We start from the raw sequence: 21266 nt of genomic DNA, 5'->3' as shown, positions 1-21266 counted from the left end.
TAACCTCGTCATGTTGGCAAACCAAGACTCGCGGGGGTACTAGAGCGCAATTTGTCAAATTTGTCAAACGTAAGATCAACGGCGAAAGCTCCGTAGAAACTGAGGAGATCATTTTTGAAGTGGAAGTCATGGTAAGTTTTCACGTTTACGCACCTTTGAGTTACTTGGTCCTCGCCTTACCAATTTAACTTCATCTCCCCATAATTCGTTAAGAATTCTCCCGAGCAAAACAGAGTTCAATTTGCTTACGGCAATTTCTTTCTCTTCGTATGTTCTAGACAAAATTTTGCTGGCTTCCATTACAGTTTCCTCACAATATTCGTAATTCCACAATACCCTAAGAGAAGCAAATTTAGTTTATCAGCTCGGGAATATTTCATACAAACAAATCAAAAGTGCATAAACGAGAAAACTTACCACGACTTCCACTTCAAAGATGATTGTATCTCCTCAGTTTCTACGGAGCTTTCGCCGTTGATCTTAAGTTTCTTTGGTTTTGAAGCCATTTTGCAAAAGCGTCTGTACGATTTTTATTTTGTATTGTAAATTCGACCTGAGGGGATTACAAGACGTTTAGTTGACAAATTGCGGTCTAGTACCCCCGCGAGTCTTGGTTTGCCAACATGACGAGGTTACCAAGCCGATTTCAACGGTCGTTGGGTCGCGGATCAAACGACACGGAGCTCTTCCATAGTTCTATCGTTTCACTGGAGACACGAACAGCCGCCTGGCGTCGCTCGCAGGGCTGCAATTGTGTGGCTAGAGGATTGAAATGAAAGATCAACCTTTGCCCTTAAATTCTGCGGTAGATTTATGGCCGTGGGTACATTTTAGCCTGGGATTTTTGACTTCGTTCGGCAGGCTGTTCCGACTGAGGTGTTTCGCCTTGTCCTCTCTTTATAGAGGAAAAATCGGAGTTCAAAAAAGTCGCTTAAATCAAGTTCAATCGGTAAAATAACCACACCAGGAGCGAACAACACACGTCTGGAATAAGGTAAGCGATTTTTATTGAGAATTTTCACTTTTAACTACCTTCATGGATATCTTGTAGAAAATCCCATATAAACCCTTATAATTCGATGCCATGTTGTGTTGCTTGTGTGGTTCATAGAGAGAGCTTGGGCTGCCTGTGATCCAAATAGTGCTTTATTACCGTTCATTCAAGCGTCTATGAGCTTGAGGCTCGGTCAAATTCATGCGTGCTAACTTAAGATGAAAACGTATATAGAAAAGTAGAAAAAAAAAAAACTATTTATAAAATGAAATAGGCCACTACCGAGATTGATTAATAACTTTATTTGTACGCGGAAAAATTTCCTCAGCACAATTTCAAGTATAAAATATCTAAAGCTGCCTAGTCAAAAACTAACTAATAATTAATATAAGAATAAAAACCGTACATGTATCACGTAGGAAAAACTTCTCTTTAAATAACTGGTGCGGGGCTTTAATGGAAAAGCCAGTTTATGCTAAGAATCCCCCAGTCGATATGAAGAATATCATTTCGAGATAAGAATCGACTTAAAAACAAAAAGACTTCTTGCGAAACCATTCTTATGAAAAGGTGTTCCCGCTAGATGTTTATTTTCATGCAAATCAAACTCAATTTTATTCTAAAAGTTTTGCATGGAGGCTCTTTTTGAAACAGAACCACAAGGTAACTCGGAAATGGCCTATTAATCTAATTCGGTGAGACTGACATTAGGAATGCAAGAATGGTTGTTAATCTTAACTTGATATTCTCCGAGCTGAACTTACATGTTTCTTCGAATTTCTATTATGAGCACCACTTTGCAGTTATTCTCTCTCGATGATTTTTTTTGCTCATTAAAGAAGACTGCACTAAACACATGTGGAAGCTGCGCATGCGCTGTTTTCAAGTTCAATACGTACAGCCGGGTACGTCTTGGGAACTGAAAACTGGGCTTCAATAATACTTCTTTTTGAATGATACACTGTTCAATAATTACAAAATTAGGGCGGCTTTTAGAGCACACAAAGCATCATATCAGTTTCATTCCTTTTTGACTTTTTCAAATAAGACTTATTAACTTCCGTTATTGCAAAGGTTTTTATTTTCGCATCTCAATTTCTTAAAAGTGGCCGATTTATTTCAAAGAATCAAGCCGTTTGTTAGAAGGAAAGTGGTTATTTCAGGTAACCCAATGACCAGTAATGAAAATATACGTAATAGAAGCTCAAGTTACAACTGCCAATACCTGTCGGCACTTGGAGAGACTGAAGAACAGCGCATGCTCACATTGGTTTGTTTGGGATACGCTTCGTAATATTTACTTAACGAAAAATTTTCATCGAGCAGGAAAAACTTAAAATTCGTCTTTACGCTAGAAACTTAAGATCATCCAAAAGTAACGTCAAGACTAAAGCTGGGTAGTCTTCCTTTCCTTATGTCAATTTTAAGGCTAACGTTATTTGGAAGAATTACGATCAAAGATTACAGTTGTAAACAAAAGATGGCAAAAATGAGTGAGAGTAGGCTCGACTAGACAAGTTAACCATCTTCTCTCGAGAGAATTTAATACCTTCTTAGTTTAGAACTGTTTTCAGTGAGAATCGAGCTTCAATTTAGGTGGACAAAACATAAGGATTAAGGACGTTCGCGGGAAAATTTTCCAGTCGATAGACTTTTTCTTTAAAATTTTTTGCTGCAGTCAGATAATGAGTTACTTGTGTCAGAAATGAAAAAAAAAAAAAATTGGGGGGTCACCGACTTCGTTTCAGAGATTAAGCGCGTAAAAAACTACCCTGATTTTGAAAAATTGACGCACGTAATTCAGCATGGTCTACAAGGGTTTATAGTTAGAAAGGTGAGTCGACCGAGGCAAACGATCTTAGTCATATTTTGTAGAAGTGGGTCTGTTGAGTAAATAATTCTAAATGTTACCAACGTTTTAACAAAACTTAACCCTTCAGGAGGCATTTGAAACCGTCGCACAGGTAAACGAAGAGCTAACTGAAAAGAACGGAATTCGATGATGCAGTTTTGCAAAAAAATCAAACTTCTAGTAGATAGATTTTCTCCATTTTTTCGCTAAACGTAGAAAATCGGTAGAGAAAACGATCCATCAAAATAAAAATAGGGGTCACCGAACGTCCAAGATTGTTAATTGCAGGAAAAGCTATAGCAGAAACCATTTGCCCTATCATTGTTCGTTTCATTCCTTAGCGCGCGCGCTCATGCATGACGTGGAGTGTGAATTTGCGTGATATTTTTACATTATAGTGACATCTCAAGCAAAGATGTTATTAACACGCACAAATTGGTATCCAAATAACGCTTAATTATCGTTCTTTCAAAAACGGTCTGTGATCTAAAGGCTCGTTTAAACGCATACGTTCTAGCTAAAGATGAAAAAGAATGTAATCAGAAAAACCTATTTATAAAATGAAATAAACCACTTTCGAGTTGCCTTTTCTCTCTGCAACAAATCGACTGTTCAAGCGAAACCATTCATATGAAAATACGTTCCATCTAGATGTTTATTTTCATGCAAAAAAATAAATGAATAAATAAATAAATAAATAAATAAAAAGATAAATTTCAAAGGTTTTACATAAAGACTTGTTTTGAGAAAGAGGTACAAGGTAACTCGGAAATGACTTAATAATAAAATTCTGTGAGACGGACATTAAGAACGTAAGAATGGCTGTCAGTCTTAGTTTGACATTCTCCTAGCTGGCTTTATACCTTTCTTAAATTCTTTATCATCAGGTCCTTCCAGTTATTCTGTCTCGACGATTTCTTTTCTCATGAAAGAAGGTAAAGTCTGCATGCGAGCCAAGTGGCCCATCAGGCCTGAGCTTATTCCGGTTTCTGTTGCATGAAGCGACTAGGAGTATTTCTACTCCCCACTGGATGGGATGCTAGTCCATTGCAGGGTTACCCCCAGCACTAAGTTCGCCGGTACCCATTTATACACCTGGGCGGAGAGAGGCACTGTGAGAGTAAAGTGTCTTGCCCAAGAACACAACACAATGTCCCCGGCCAGGGTTCGAACCCAGACCACTCGATCCGAAGACGAGCGCACTAACCATGAAGCCACCGCGCCTCCCACTTTCTCATGAAAGAAGCCTCCCCTAAACAAATGTAGAAGCTACGCTTGCGCCGTTTTCAAGTGCAATACGCGCAGGTACGTCTTGGGAACTGTAAAGTGAGCTTCGATAATACTTGTTTCAGTGAGCCGATGTTCAATAATTAGAAAATGAGGGCGGCTTTGGAGCACATATATCTATGTAAATATTCAACTTAGTGATAACAATGGGGTGACAGGCCTTCACAACTCCTAACCACGTGTAATAGCCGCTTTGAAAGTTTTGCTCGAACTAGTATATCTTTAAGGATCTGCCCTTTTGTATGGTACGATAGGGGGATCTTTGAATGCTTTGCTAAGCAATAATCCTGTGTTTTTAGGAGGACATTTCACCAGAGTAGAGCCGTTAGAGGCTTAGGTCTGTGTGGTTTCCGCTGTTATCCGCGTGTAACTCGTAGAGTTTGATACCTCTGTTTTTTGCCACGTGCTGGTTTTTTTCCTTGGCTTATTTGTACAGCAAGATATGCTTTAAGCTCTCTCAATATTAGCTCTGAGGGGACAGAGTTTAAAATGTTCCCTGAACATGTTGTTTACTTGCATTTTGTATTATTACGCCGGGCCTGGCTGTTTGATAAACTGTTGTAAGTTATGCCGCTTCCTATCACGGGTGTCATATTTATCTTTGTCCGGCTTCGCCAGAGATAGCTGTAGCTTTCCTTCTTAGGCCCAGGTCAGACGCCGAACTTTTCATGAACCGAACCTAATACGTTGAATTAAGTACATGAAAAGTTCGGCGTCTGAATCAGTTAAGAACGGCTATTCGAATTTGGAACGGCTCAGCCGTTCTTCCCGCCTAGCTCAGCCGGGAATTTCGGCTTTGGAACGGCTTTGATTCAGACGTCGACCTTTTCATGTGCCGAACCTAATGCATACACCTTGCCTGAAAACCGCTAATGCTTCGATGAGTTTTGGTTCAAACTAAATTAAGTTCGGTGAATTAAGTTTGACGTCTGAATCAACAGGCGTACTTTTAATAATTTGGGTCGGTCCAAATTCGAATTTAGTTCGGCTCATGAAAAGTTCGGCGTCTGAACTGGGCCTTAGAGCCGTTCTTATGTTTCTTGCATCGATTTCATCGAGCTTTTTGTTCTTCCAGTTTGTTCGTTCTGGCACTGTAAATGTGGATGATCACGCGCAAGTCTGTGGACTGTTTTGCGTGTTGTTTATGATATTGTGTGGTTTTGTGCAGGCAAAAGCTCTGAATTTAGAAGTTCTTCCGATCCTATGATTTTTCATCCAGACCGATCTTGTGGTCGTCATTGCTTTTATCTGCGATGATGTCATGTTTTCTTGGGACTGTTAATAGTCCCTCTTTTGTTAGGAGGCTCGTAGACTTGTCGTTCAAGCAATACCGCGATTTCGATCCCTCTAGATCTTAGTAATTTTTTTTTTTAATAATAGTAGTTTTCACTTAAGTAATTTTATGGCTAATGTTGGTACAAGAAAATTACGATCAACGAGCACAGTTGTTAGAGAAATACTACAAAAAAAAGGCAATGAAGTAGGCAGTACTGCGCAAGTTTGTTATCCTGCTACTAAGGAAATTATTGTTCCGCCTCGGGAATATCCTAGAAATGTCCTTGGAGGCAGCCTGGCCGAGAAGCCATCGTGTCGGACTCGCAATCCAGCGGTTTTGGGTTAGTGTCCCGCTCTGACCACTACCTGGATTTGTTTCATGATCACGGTAGCCCCGAGTTCAAATCCTCGGCCACGCTTGTAAATAGCCAACTGGTTATGTTCAATTTGAATTTTTTGTTTCATTTATTTGCTTGGCCCCACTAGTCTTTGTGCTATAAACACTGCCGAGGGTAAATAAATGTTACATCCACATGTCTTTCGTGATTCAAATTGAACTCCAAGACGACGAAACGTGACTATTCAAACAGCTCGCGAACTCGGATACTGTCAAATTCTAGTTACATTTGATGCTAATACGAAAACTGCTGCATAGATATTGGTATCGAAATTTTGCGCAATTATCGTTCACGCACATGTACATGTAGCAGTGAGGTATCACTCTTGGTTACCAGCTGAAACAATTCTTTCCTATTAACAGATGGCTTGCCCCTTTAAAATAGATCAACAACAACAAATCAAATCGTTGAACACAAAATTGAGTTACAATTTCCAAGACTTCCTTGCATTGAACTTTGAAATTGCGCATTCGTAGCCATATTTTTCTAGGCTTCTTAATCTTTAAATGATGACAACTATTTACTGGGGGAACAAACTTGTGAAGGCTAGCGAAAAAAGTGTCAAGACCGCTTGAAAAACCATTACATCCGATTTCCCAATTTTAAGTGCCAGTGGTGAAAATTGCGGTCAAAAAGATCTCCCATCCAGTTTAGACAAAATGCGACTGGGTAGGGTCAATGGCGGTTTTATCCTAATTTTGTCATTGACCATTCACTGAAAAAAAATGTGGAGAAAGAAAAAAAAAAAAAAAAAAAGGAAAATAAGTTAATTAGAAGGGCAGAAAAATACTTCTTTTTCTGGCTCACCCCATACGACTTGAACTACGGGTGGCATCAGAAATAATATAAACTACATTTCTTGCATCAAAACAATATGGCCATGCCACAAAAAGTTATTTAAATCTTAACAGTACGTATCAAGAGAATTTTTAGGGTGACTTTGTTTAGACTGATTTTTGTTTTGGGGACAGACAAGTGACTTTCGTTAACAGCTCAAATGGTACTAGAGACGATTTGACAGCATCACAGTTTTCATGGAAATTGGAATTCAAGTTAGTCCTGATTATTTTTTAAGCTTTGTTTCTGCAACTGAAATAGTACTGGGTCATAGTAGCATGCATAAATAGATTGCGATTGCAAAAACTATAGAAATTCGAATCGCACCTAAGTCAAAGTATAACTTGTTTTTAATAGTTGGATACTTTAGGGACTTTTACAAAAAAGGATCGACAAGTTTTGATTCTCATTATCACGCGAACACAAATTATGTTCAGATTTCTTAATTTTCAGTCTTTGCGATGGGCAATTTTGGAAACCATTAGGGAGGTGGGGGGTGGGGGGGGGGGAACGTTTTCTGTCGGTTTTCTCGAATTGAAGGCTCGTTGAGCTCAAAAAAACTATATCACATTTCATATCCGTGTAAGGCCTACTTCTGCCGCCAAATTTTAATTTTGCTCTATTTTTGCCTTCATTTGCTGTTTATTTTATCCATATAAAAAGTCAATTTCGAGAGAAAATCTGGTACTTCTCGTTGAGAAATTTCCGTCTCTTACAAGAGGTAACAAATATACTGATTTTTCTTGGAAAGTTTTAGTATTTTGTCATACTGTCGCTTGCAGTATGACAGGGTTGTCGCAACCAGAGGTTCGACTGTATTTATTGAATTAAAAATGTGAGACTCCTGAATTACCGTTGTCCGATTTGCAAATCGTACGGGTGATTATACAGACCGCATTTGATTCCAGTCAGTCTCCTTACCATTACTTATATCAGTACTGATACTTAGAAAGATGCAAATAATTAAAGGCCTATACAAAAAGCTGGCTAGGCTATTAGAAAATACACGTGTCCTTAAGAGAAAATTAAACCCAAAATTTTACGAGGGATAATGGGATAGGGATTAAGAGTAGTAAGGAAGTGAGAAGGATGTTACGAGCCACTGCCTGTAAATATGGAGAATCCGACGACAGGTCGGAAAATTCGGATTGTCTTTTATTGCGTCAAAAAGACCCTTTTGGTGGAGTATTTACAGAAACAGTATACTTTCAAAGTTCCAGCGACTTCACATTTTTGTAAAATCTAGGAAAGTTTGAAATACCGCTCAATCAACCAAGATGGCCGATGGAATTTATGCAAAATTGCAAATTTTCAACAGGCCAGTACAGAAAGAAGGGTCCTTGCCTAAATTTCATATTTGCACAATTTCTAATTTACGCTTTGATCATTCCTGTAATGTTTTTTGTCTACTTCTTGGCCGTTTGAAAAATACAACTATCGCAATTTTATTTACATGTAAAATTTCAACTAATTTTAGAAGGTCATAAATCTTCTAGTATACGAATCTCTCAATAAATTATAAAGAATAATTTGTGTAATGAAACATGTCGAATTACGTGCATAAAGATGACTCCGAAATCGAAGGTCTTGCTCGCTCGTCCAAAAAAGGCGCAATTAGTCAAAATGCCCTTTAACGCCTTCCAAACTAAAATGTGGCATTCCAATTTGGAAAAATTCCGAAGGGTACTGGTATTTGATGCCGAAAAAGTTTGTGTTTCCGAAAGGTTTTGGCTTATTGGAAGGAGAAAAAGAAGTGTTCAGTTGAGTCCGCCAGGGACAATACATCCAATTTCACCAAAATGTACAATTTAATGTAAAAAAGATCGTGCACCCATCGCGCTTTCGTTTTTTGAGAGATTCAGATTTTCTGATCTCCCGGCCCACAACTTATCAGAATAAAACGGTCATCTATCTATGATTCTAAAAGGATTCAGAATTTCTGATCACCCAAGGATTTAATAGATTCAAAAACTGATCCCCAGTCCACAACCCGTCAGAGCAAAACAGTCATCTACTTATAATTCTAAATACATTCAGAATTTCTGATCCCCATCACCTCACGGGAGAAAAACGGCTATCTGTTCATGGTTCTAAAAGTATTGCGAATTTCTGATCCCCCTCCCCCACCAAATCTGCTAACATGATAGAAAGAGCTGTTGATTTATAATTCTACAACAATTCAGAATTTCTGATCCCACATGACTTAAAGGGATTTAAAAATTCTGATCCCCCAGTGCATAACTTATCAGAACAAAACGGTCATATACCTATAATTCTTAAAAGGATTCAGAATTTCTGATCCCCCTTATCAGGTGACAGGACAGAAATAGCCGTCTATTTATAATTCACAAGAATGTCTGATAGCTAAAAAGTAACGATTGGATAGTAACTTTAAGCACATTACAGACAAAATGGATCACAGAGCAAAGGGCATCAGAAAAGTACACAAATGAAATATTCACAGATAGGTCATTATTAATAACGATTTGAAACCACGCCAAAGGATAGAGACAAAAATTGCAGTTTCATGCCGGACAGTGAAAGGTTTTATTTCAATTCAAAAAGATGTAAGTTTAGGCTCCAGAATTACAAGCTGTTATTTAAAGTTCACATCAAAGATAACAAGAATTTTAATCAGTACTCAGCTGCCGTCTGCGCCACCTCCGTTTTCTGCTTTAATGTGTTCGTTTCGGATTGACGGCCGCTATTCTTGCCTTTTTTTTTTCCCCTCTGCTCTGCAATGAAACAATAGAAGCTAAATATTTTTATAAATAGCGATAGAATTAACACTGTTTTTCATTAATCAATTGATCGGGAGTGTATTCTTTTGTAAAGAATAATGAACAGTATGTAAGCAATGTGGGAGTGAAGTGTATCGAGCGTGATCTGTAGCTTCAAATCAATTCAGTTTAAACTTTAAGTTACCTCTTCAAAAAGCACACTAACAAGCTATTATGCAAGCATTTCATACATAATAAATGCGTGCGAATACTTTCTTCGTTACGCGTGCTAATAAAATCAGGAGAACAAACGTTTTCCTTATGTTTCAGTGATCGCAAAATAAATATAACAACGAAATTTCTTCAGCCACAACATTGATTTCGATTCAAAGATTGAGCAGCTAGCTGTAATGTTGAGCAACAATTATGATACACTTGCTTTTCTGCGACTTGCCTTTCTTTCATCGAAGCAATCAAGATACTCATTTGAACTTGGACAAATCATTCCATGCTTCTTGCTGCTATTGACAATGTTGGATTCGAAATTGCGCGCAAATAACCGACTCCTTTGGAAAGGGAATCTGCTGGTCAAAAGTATTCATTTATCAGATTCACCGAAGGATTATGGGATCGGACGGAAACACTAAAATGGCGGGTAAAGGTCGTGGTCAATGCATATGTTGTTAGGATTCGATAACAAAGCTCTCTGTTATTTTATAGCCTTGTTCTACGTTGGAAAGCAGTCACAAATTGTTTACAGACGTCCGTTGTTATTCCAGTTGAGTCAGATCCCAGTAAAGGTGGAAAAGTATGAACGTTCGTTGGCAAAACAGCGTGGCAATCAAACTATTTGCCAGAAGCTGGCGGTTTCTCTTACACTCGTCAGGTTTACAAAAAGCTTATGGTTCCTGCAGCTTTCCAAGGTAAACTGATTTTCTTGCATAATTTGTGAAGGTTCTTGAAATACTGGAAACGTTCTGGCCGGGTTAATTGATCGTGGAAGATTACAGAAGATGCAGATGCTTTAACACACTGTTAAGTCTTGTTGATTTCGTGAATGCAAATGTTCATTTCCTAAAGGAGTTATGAAAGTAACTGCATTCAACATAACAATATACGAACAATTTCGTGTTGGGAAAATCATTCATTGTAAAAGTACAATAAGTGCAATAAATGTGAGCTCTCTCATGTGGTTTCCATATACTTCATATAGCTAGTGTATATCTTGTCTAGGATCAAGTGGGCATACATGTATGTATTATACAACACATAAAACACAAAATATCAAAAAGCAACATCCTTCGCCTTTTTGATTTTCAGGTTGATGGTGGTGCTCTTGAGGTTATGTTAGATATGCATATTACATTATCAAGACCTTTTGTTTGCCACTTATTACTTGAGTTGCAAAAGACTGATGTTATTTTCATTAGGGTGGTTGAAGTTCTCTTTAATTGGGCAGTATTTCAAAGGTTTTTTTACAATTTGGCATTTCATTATGCAAATAGAGGTTATTTAGAACAGCAGATATAATTCACAGCTAGGTTACGGAAAATTACTTTTCACCACTTCCAGAAATTTGTACATAAGGCTTACCATAATTTGAAAAACACATGATTCATGGATGAAATTAATTGAAAAAAATACTTTCATGAAGAAATTAATGTAATTGAAATTTGAAATTCATGTCAAGAATATTTTGTGCTTTTCCAGTCATGAAATCTGTTTACATTTCATGAAAATTTACTGAAGAATGTAAACATTTACTAGACTCCAATTTAAGTAGCTGAGAAGTGTTTCAAACAGGATTTTAGAAAGATATATGTTAAATTTAAGTATGTTTTGTAATAAATCGCAACATAATGGAAACTCATTTCCAGCCAGATTTTGTCCTCCTTTTGCATGTGGATGTGCCTGGTTTTTGGTATTTAATTTTAATGTACAAATGTAGCAGGTTTCGATAAAGCTATGAGTTATTTATACATTTTCCTATGTAAATACAGAGATTTCACTTAGGTTTAGGATTTGAAGAGCAGTTATTAAAGTTCCGTATAAAATGAGAAATGAAGAGTTTTCAATAGTTAGGTATATTTTCACCACCTGTGACTAAGAAAGCTTTTGGTTAGGTTAATATTAAAGTGCTACATGTACATGAGTGATGGATAATTTTTAGATCTCTGGCTCAGTTAGCTTTTGGGTAGGTTATCACAGTGCGATATGAGTGATGGGTAGTTTTCAGATAGGCTATCTTTTTACCAACTACAGCAGAGGTAGGTTTCAGATAGGATAGTGTTTTATTGTTCAATATATGGACTAGTCTTCAGATAGCCTAGGTTTTGGCTTACTACATTAGTGGTGGTTTTTGGATAGACAAGTTAGTGGATAGGTAGGCCATCTAAGTATCTGTTGACTGTCTACACAGGAAGCTAGTTTTTAGCTAGTCTATCTATTGCCTAACTATCTGATGGATTGATATTAGTTAGCTTTAAGCCATGCCAAAGATAGCTATCCTCTATCTACAAAACCTCTTGGATAGAAAAAAGATAGAGATTTTCATCCGTCAACCAGGAATGAGATAGTTACAAGTAGCATCAAGTTAGTAATAAACTAGTTATTAGATATGATCGTTTTTGGGAGGGCTTCTTTAACTGAGGACAGCAAACTATTGCCAGCTACCGGGAAACATCTCCAAGATGAGTATGCCAAATTAAAAAAGAAAGAATACAATTGTTTGTAGCACTAGCTACAATACTTGCATCCATATCTGTCAGGTCTTTATAAAAACAATTTTGCCCACACTCTTCTCCTTTGAGCATGGTTAAACTGGTTGCTTAACTGAAGTGTGAATGAACTGGTAGCCCACTCAAAAAGTTAAATTGAAGATGTAAAAACGTGTTGGGCAAAGCTTAAGTCCATGGCCTCTGCTACATGACAACAAGTTTTTGGAGGACACTGTATACATGTATGTAGAATACAATGACCCACTTAAATGTATCAACTGCAAATTTAAATGTACATGTAAATTGCAGTCTTTAATTGTCATCCCTGTAATGTGCTGTAGTGTTCCTGAACGCTCTGTTTGTTATATAACAGTCAGGTGCCTTGTTTCCATGTTAAACAGAAATTCTTAGAAATTTTTCCTTCATATAAGCTGGGCTAATTCTGACTGAGAAAGTGGAGTCTGCATTTATGCCTACAGTTGTGCAGTTTGAGTAATCTTACTGTTTTGGTCAATTCTGAACTTTCCTATCCTCTTAGGTACTGTTTGCTATTGTTTTTTTAAACTTACAGCTACTGTAATTTTAAGTGCATAGATCATTGTATTACAATGTGTGATGTTCACTGTTACTAATATTAATAGACTGCTGTGAAGAAACTTGTTCTTCATCACTCTCTCAGTATAATCTGAGTGTATGGAATCTGTTAAGAATTATGCTATTTGTATAAAATTTCTAATTGAATATTGTTATCAAGAAAAAATATTTTGATTAGACATTGTTCAGGCAGGCAGCAAGATCTAAACCCTGTCTTCAATGTTATGATTTAATGTGGCTACATTGGATGTAACACTGGCTTTGCAGGGGATCAGAAATTCTGAATTCTCTCCTGTGTTCTTTGGGGGATCAGAAATTCTGAACCCTTTCTGGTGTTCTTTGGGGGATCTGAGAAATTCTGAACCTTTTCTAATTTTCTTTGGGAGATCAGAAATTCTGAACCCTTTCTAGTGTTGTTTGGGGGATCAGAAATTTTGAATCGTTTTCTATGGAGGTACCTCTCGAGACAAGAAATGCAAAAAATCATTCGGTTTCTTATGCGTGACTTAAACATTACATTTCAGTTCAAATAAAGAATAGGATATTGCTTGAAAGAATTTTTTCATTCCTTCCAAATTGGGAAACTTTTCCTCTGAGTTTTAAAACCAGTTTAAGATTCTTAGTGTATTGCAAAAATCGTCTTTGGAATTAAATGGCAATAATGGATTTCCGTATAAGCTCTACGTGTCACTTTAGGTCAATTTTGCACTCATTTCCAATGGAACTTCCAAGACTGCAACGTATAAATCACTTTTCTCCGAGACAGGTTTCTATTTTACACCGAAAAAGTAGCCGTTTTTGAAATGGTTCTTAGTATTTATTCTGAATTTTATCAAATTGGAACATCACATTTTAGTTTGGAAGGCGTTCTTTAGAGTTTTTCGTCTAGCGCGCTTAATTTTCACAGGCCAAACTAGCCATTTAGATATGGTATACCTATAGCACAGTTCTTCCTTTAGAATCTTTTATTTGTTGAGATGTTCGTATACTAGAAGAGTTATGACCTTTTAAAATCAGTTGAAATTTTACATGTAAATTAAATTGCGATAGTCGTATTTTTTAAACGGCCAAGAAGTAGACAAAACACATTTACTTCAAGATGACTTTTAGCTTAGAGGAATGATCAAGGCGTAAATTACAAACTGTGCAAATATGAAATTTAGGCAAGGACCCTTCTTTCTGTACTGGCCTGTTGAATATGTACAATTTTGCATAAATTCCATCGGCCATCTTGGTTGATTGAGCGGTATTTCAAACTTTCCTAGATTTCATAAAAATGTGAAGTCGCTGGAACTTTGAAAGTATACTGTTTCTGTAAATACTTCACCAAAAGGGTCTTTTTGACGCAATAAAAGACAATCCGAATTTTCCGACCTGTCGTCGGATTCTCCATATTTACAGGCAGTGGCTCGTAAATATTAGCGGCCGAGATTTTTGCATTTGGTTTAATTTTAGAGTTGGTTGATACTTAGTATGGAGAGGAGCTCGTTACGGGAGTTTTAAGGCTCATTAACACGAGTTAGGCACATTAACATTGGTATAAATTTAGTTTTCAATTAGACTAGCTGCATCTTGTGACACTTTTGGATTCAGTTTTCTGTAGCATTCTCGGCATCTTTTTCTTGTCATAACCTTCCCACAATGCAATACCAATGCAAAACCAATCAAAGCAAAGCTCATCAGACAAACAGTCAAACTGCTTTTTAAACCCCTTTTATTGCCGTACTACTTTTACAATTAGTTCTTCCTGCATGTGTTCAGCTAACATTAACCCAAATATCTACTAAACTACAACTGCAGCCGTTTTGCATGTCCAGGAAAGGAATGCGCATTCATTTTCGGCCGTTCAATTGATGTCCAACAGCTACATTCCCTGCGTTGGTTCCTTGTTGGCCAACATTACCAGCGGTGTTGCCAAAGTACATCTGACGTTTGCCGTTCCATTGGTGTCCAACAGCAACATTCCCTGAGTTGGTTCCCTGTTGGCCAACATTGCCAGCGGTGGCCCCAAACGTCATCTGACGTTTGTAATACGGGATATATGGCTCTGGGATGGCTGGGATGTATGGCTGCGGGATTTCCGGGATGTATGGTTCCGGAAGGTAAAGTGAGCGTGCCTCTGTTAAATAAAAAGGCATTCATTACAATTGAACAATAGCCCGTAGTTTTCTATAAACATAAGCGGGTTTTATATATTTCGCGCACTAAGCAGACAAAACAAGAAGATTGATCATGAACATGACAACAGATCACAGACACTTCCTGTGCACAGAAATAGTGGCCAAATAGCTTGAAGAAAACTTATTGATTACACTGATATTTACCAGTTGCAGTACCCCACCTAGTTCTCGTCGGCCGTTCCATTGATGTCCGACAGCAACATTCCCTGAGTTGGTTCCCTGTTGGCCAACATTGCCACCGGTGGCCCCAAACGACATCTGACGTTTGCCAATATACGGGATATAAGGGATGTATGGAAGGTACTGTGGGTCGTTCAGTCGTGTTTCTATGAAAAAGGCATAATATAATTTACTAAAACCCGTAGTTCTCGTTATTATCGGTGGTTTTATATACTACGCTTGTCAGATCGGCAAAAATGACTTTTCATGGACTTAACCCATAGGCCTTATACTAAAGGTGATCCTTCATAAGTTATTTTTAGACATGGTACCCAGTTCTTCCGAGGATGTTACTCGCGCGATGGGTGGACAACGGAAGCGACTTTCTCGAAACTACCTGAGACAAAATAGCGGGAATTAATGTTATTGTATATGCGCTCTCAGCCCTTTCTTTTTGTTCGGCTCGGCTTTCGTTTGTTTTGTACGCGTGCTTTGTACTGTTCATTGTTTGGCCGTTGACTCGGTTTTAGGGAGTTTAATTAAGCAAACTTTAACGGCAACGGAAACGAGTACAATGGCTGAGTAAGCCTGCATTATAATTCTTTGCTCAATTCTTTGCCGTTGTTTACAAAAGGTCACAAAACAACAAAGTGAGATTACCACATTCTGCATATTTGAGAGAACGTGAACTATACGACGATCAATTTTTAAAATTTCTTTTTCGAATTTTGAAGCTGTCTCACATATTCTGTCTGGGATATTTCTCACATATAGACAAACTAAATGAATCTTTATTCTCGCGAGATTCGTGGGTTGAAAATAAAGTCGTTTTTTGATCGACGTTGCCTTTGGCGTCGTTGCCATTGCTGTTTAAACCTCTTGCTACTTGGGCGGCGAGCGTCTGCCTGCACTTTCGACCATCTGTTTGTTCGGTTGCCTAGCTAAGAAGTAGAACCCACCTCGCCGGCCATAAAATCCGGCGTTCCATTGATGCCCGACAGCAACATTCCCCGAGTTGCTTCCTTGTTGGCCAACGTTAGAGAAGAGTTAGAGAAGATCAAGGTAAGAAAGTAAATCCCCCATATAGGCCTTATACACAAGGTAATATCTCGACGTGATACCCAGTTCTTCCGCGGATTTTGCTTGCACGATTCGTGGACAGCCCAAGCAAACTTTCTCGGAACCAACATTGCTACCGCTATGGCAAAACGACATATAATGTGGGTCGTTTAGTCGTGTTTTCATATGAAAAATGGACATAATAGAACTAAGTAAAACCCGTAGTTCTCGTTATTATCGGTGGGTATTTACACTATTCTAGATGTCCGACAGCGACATTTCCAGCATTGGTTCACTGTTGACCAACATTGTCAGTTGTGTTGCCAAACAACATATAACTTCGGCGGCCTACCGAAATTTGATGGAACAAATGCTATCATATTTATGTCTATCAAGACTTCTTTTGTTAGCTGCTTAGAATTGATCATTGTTTTAAGTTTCTGATCCGAGGTAAACAAACCCCTTTTACCTTTACGGTTAATATTACGGTCAGGAGCTCCGCTATTAGGCTTGGCGAAATCTTTATACTATAAAACAAATAGATTCCATGTTGCCATGCGTCTGTTCAGTAATAGATTACAGAGGATATCAAAATGCATGTGGTAAGAACAACAGTGACACACTCAGCTATCGCTTCGTGTGCCACGGTTTTGTTCAAAAGCTGGATATAAATCCCAAGACCGGAGCATAAAAACCTTTTCATGCTCTATTCATCGCTTACCGAAATAAAATAAGCTATATATTACGGCAAGTTATGCCGAGATCTTTATCTCAGTTTCGATACATTTACATGTACAAGAAGTAGAACCCACCTCGTCGGCCATAATGTCCGGCGTTCCATTGATGCCCGACAGCAACATTCCCTGAGTTGGTTCCTTGTTGGCCAACGTTACCAGCAGTGTTTCCAAACGACATACCGCCACCGTAGTACTGTGGGTCGTTCAGTCGTGTTTCTGAACAAAAGAGCATAGTACAATTGAGCAAGAGTTAGAGAGGATCAAGGTAAGAAAGTAAATCCCCCATGTAGGCCTTATACACAAGGTGATATTTCAGTATGATAGCCAGTTCTTCCACGGATGTTACTCGCGCGATTCGTGGACAGCCCAAGCAAACTTTCCCGAAACCAACATTTATTTGTTTTTTATTTATTATTTTACTTAACTTTATTTATACACGGGTAAAACATCAGGACTTAAAGTAAATACTCAAATTGCATTAATTACATTGTTAAGATACTAATCTACTACTAATTAAATCTAATAATAACAAAAATAAAAAGAATAACAAAGTGCCTGCTTTCCATGAATGCCGTGTGATTAATTAACTTATTCATTATCAAGAAGGAAGCCCCTTGCAGCCGGATTTAAAACTAGTAAGAGTTTGCGCTTGCCGCAGATTGGTAGGTAGGCTGTTCCACAGTACTGCACCACTTTAGCTGAAACTGTTTTTTAGAAAATTGGTACGGGGTTATGGAACAGCTAGTTTGCCCTCACAATTCCTAAGAGAATAGCTAGATATTGCACTCCGATCAGTAAACATTGATTTCAGATAATCAGGGGCGAGAGCATTAAGAGATAGATTTATAGACCATAGTCGCTGTTCTATCAGCAGTATTGGTTAACACACTGTGTTGATATCAGGTTGCGGAGAAGCCTAATTACATTGCTACCGGTAAGGCCAAACGACATATAATATAGTGCATGTGTCAAAGGAACCGAAGAATCCACTCCCAGGGTGGATTCTTCGGTTCCTTTGACCCACCATGATCCGAGAGATCTTGGATTGATCTGTTTAGTAAAGAAACGCAAAATTCGTTTTTGGATTCTTTAGGATTTAAGAATCCAATCTTGCATTTTTTTTTTTTTTTTTTTTTTTTTAAAGAAACGCACCCTAAGTAAAACCCGTAGTTCTCGTTATTATCGGTGGGTATTTACACTCTTCTTGATGTCCGACAGCGACATTTCCAGCATTGCTTCACTTAGTGTTGACCAAAAGTGCCAGCGGTGTTTACAAACTTCATATAACTTCGGCAGCCTTGCGAAATTTGATGGAACAAATGTTATCATATCTATCTCTGTCGAGACTTGTTTTGTCACCTTTAGATCAAATAACATCGCAGTACAATAAGATTATAAATTTTACTCGAGCTTCATTAAATCGATAGTAACGAAAAATAAGTTGCCTAACATTTTTTTCTACGATTTTGTTGAGTTTCTCTTGGAACCGACAACACTAAACACGCTTTAAAAGGGTGATGGCGTCATCTATTTGTGTGACCTCTTGTTGACTGACCATCAGGGTAAGCTCACGAGCCGCTAACCAGAAATATAATTTGACAGTTCTTGGAAATAGTGACATTGAATTTAAAAATGCTAAAAGAAACCGACTGGTGCACTAACCAGTATCTTTGTCTTTGCCTTGATCTTCATCCTGTTAAAGAAAAAAAAAATCATGTGTGTGAAAATACTGCGAGCAACAATTCCTTACTACAGATGTTGCCCTTGCAAGAATTAAACCCGACAAACTACACAAGTATAAATATATTGTATTTACCTGAGCTTGTTTATCGAGAGGGAATGACGCTACCAAGGCCCAAGTTGCTATGAAGAAAACGAAGCACTTCATATTCCTTGAAAAATAAACAAATGAAATATGCAGGTTAAATAAAGTTGCCTAAAGCGGAGTTATGTTAAAGCGACACGAGACTGATTTGCAATCTCATTGTGACACTAAAGGCTGGTTTTCACTAGCGACGGGGTTAGAGTCATAGTCGTAGTTGGAGTCATAAGCTAAGAGCGCTTACGACCTAGTGAAAGTCGCCTATTTTCCAGTGAAAACTATAGACTGTCGGGAGTCGGAAGCAGAAGCTGAAGAACCAACCAATCACAAGCTCCGGAATCGAACACTGGGATTGGTTTATTCTTTTGCTTCCCGGACAGACGACGCAAGAAATGAATGGAAAACAAAACTCAGAGCTACAAGCAAATTTACACATCACTCATCTTTACACCACCAATTTTTGTCTACCATCTCCGACTTCAAACTTCTCTCAGAACTTCCAATTAGTTGAAAATTGACTTAAAATCATAATAGAAGAAGGTAGTAATTCCGCAGTGCTGTTCAAAGAGGTGGAACTATGAGGATTTCTTTCTAAAATACTCTCATTGCAGTTTGAAACAACACTGGCACTCTCAAACAAAGCCCCAAAATTAAACGGTCGATAAATCAAAAACTTCTGAGAGTGTTAAAGGAACAGACATCGGAAGTTAAAGGAGCAAAAGTATCATCCCACCTTGCGACCCCATCAATGTGTCCGAGTTAACTCTCGACGAAAAAAGCGTTCCTATAATCATCGCTTCCGTGCCCTTATCCGTGTAACGATACATCTATTTAATAAAATGTGTTTTGGTAATTCCTGTGAATAAATGTTTCCACATTATCATCATATAACTGACTTGAAAAGAGAGCCAATTTTTTTTTAACTCTGTTGTTTTTTCAAAGTCCAACAAACAGCTTTCTAAAATCTTGGCTGCATTATCACAATGAAAAGTTTTCGGCCTATCTTTTATCTCACTTCCGAAACCGAAACGAATTCACGAAACACGTGTATACCATGAGAATGTGGAAAAACCGTAAGGGAAACAAAGCATCAAATTGCACATCCTTCATTGAAATACGGTAATGAGTTTTCACAACTACATGTACGTGAAAACTGAAAGAAGATTTCTAATATGCCATAGGGATTTGGCGGGACTTGCCTAAAAATTTGATGGTATAAAATCCTCGCCTTTCATCGGTCAATTTCAAGGACTTTATCAATAACAGAAAACTTACTGCGCTAGAGTCTTCTCTTTTGATATTGTCCTCTAAGACCAACCTTCTTCCAAGATCAGCAAAACCTTCCTAACAGGCTAGCTCTCTATGGAGAACTGAATTGATTGTAACCTGTGACTTTCCCTCCTTTTAAGAAGTTCTGAACATTTAGCAAATACATCTGAAATTGACAGCCGTAAATTGGAAAACATTTTCATTGCAGTTCAGTTGACAAATGCCGGGACTTGCTTGCACCTGTGAAGCTTGGGAACAGCGCATGCCCAGCAACATTTGCCTAGGTAGCCTTCTAAATATTTACTTAATGAAAAATTTCCCCGAGTGAGAAAAACGCTAAAATCCTTCTAAGAATAGAAATTTTGAGAGCCTTAAGGTGCATCAAAACTAATTTCTTAACCAAAAACTGTTCTTGCATTCCCAGACCCAAGATTAAGGCTAATATTATGGACAAAAATTGCGACCGACACACCATGCTTTTAAACAAAAGAGGACAAAAGGCTACGCAGTGAGTCAGATTTGTCAAGTGTTACTAAGGGAGTTGCCATTTCGGTTCAGTAATTCTCTTACTGAAAAACCGCCCTTAATTTTTGCCCATTGTTTTGTGGTATTAGCTAGGTTCCATCTAATAATAGATTGATTGACGGAAATACACGGAAAACTGGCATGACCAAATTGGCCTTTGAAAAACATCACTTCCCGTACAATGGTCACAATAAGTCCCGTTTCCAATCTCTGAACGACGTATCTTCCACCAAGGAATTTAATCATTTTTGTTTGCTAAATCTGACGTTAAAAAGACATGAACTTGAGTTGTAAGCTTGTGTGTTCGTCCAATGCTTAATAACTAAATCTTCCCGCGATAAGGTATCACTATTGGTTACCTAAAATAACTACTTTCCATACTAGAATGTTTGGTTCTTGAGAGTAAAATACAGTGGCATAAAGTTGTCCTCTTGAAACGATTACTTTCTGGTGCCATGACAGCAAAAGGTTTTTTGTTAATAATGTATTTGGGGAAAAGAACACTTTTTCTATCAAAGAATCTAATTATTTTTCTTTGCAGTTTCTGAAGGACAAAAGTTCTCACAATTGAGCTATGTATGCACACGCTCTTCTGTTGTTTAGTCATTACTTGTCACGTGTAAGTAACGATAAGATATCACTATTGGTTACCTGAAATAACCTTTTTCCAGCTAAGAATGCATCGGTCACTAAGATGAAACTAAACAAAATTTGCCTTTTGAAACACATTAGGTCCCTGTAATACAGACAATAACTGTTTGAAGTCACCACTCTGGAAGTAACAACATATCGTTTACCAAAGAATTTAATTATTGTTGTTTGAAGATTGAGCTGTGACTGC

General features: G+C 37.9%; 1 protein-coding gene across 2 annotated transcripts in view; it reads right to left on the bottom strand.

The window, feature by feature from the left end:
- Positions 1-20027, bottom strand: part of LOC149113324 (uncharacterized) — a 30728-nt gene extending 10701 nt beyond the window's left edge. Inside the window, exons 1-6 of one of the 2 annotated variants that reach the window (XM_089288241.1) lie at positions 19907-20026; positions 18626-18701; positions 18472-18502; positions 16885-17025; positions 15016-15180; positions 14372-14793 (exon numbers count right to left, since the gene is read on the bottom strand). In XM_089288241.1, the coding sequence (XP_089144367.1) occupies positions 14507-14793; positions 15016-15180; positions 16885-17025; positions 18472-18502; positions 18626-18697 (696 nt within the window). In that variant the 5' untranslated portion in view covers positions 18698-18701; positions 19907-20026 and the 3' untranslated portion in view covers positions 14372-14506. Of the gene's footprint in view, positions 1-14371; positions 14794-15015; positions 15181-16884; positions 17026-18471; positions 18503-18625; positions 18702-19906 lie in introns of those variants that run through there. The other variant, XM_089288240.1, reaches the window with a different exon arrangement.
- Between the last annotated feature and the right edge of the window lie 1239 nt (positions 20028-21266).

The sequence above is a fragment of the Orbicella faveolata genome, unplaced genomic scaffold (assembly GCF_042242905.1).
Source record: "Orbicella faveolata isolate gen_17 unplaced genomic scaffold, um_ofav_v1 contig_15, whole genome shotgun sequence".
In the NCBI taxonomy this organism is placed as follows: Eukaryota; Metazoa; Cnidaria; class Anthozoa; order Scleractinia; family Merulinidae; genus Orbicella; species Orbicella faveolata.
Note: the sequence above shows the minus strand (reverse complement) of the source record. Positions and strands in the feature narration are given on the sequence as shown.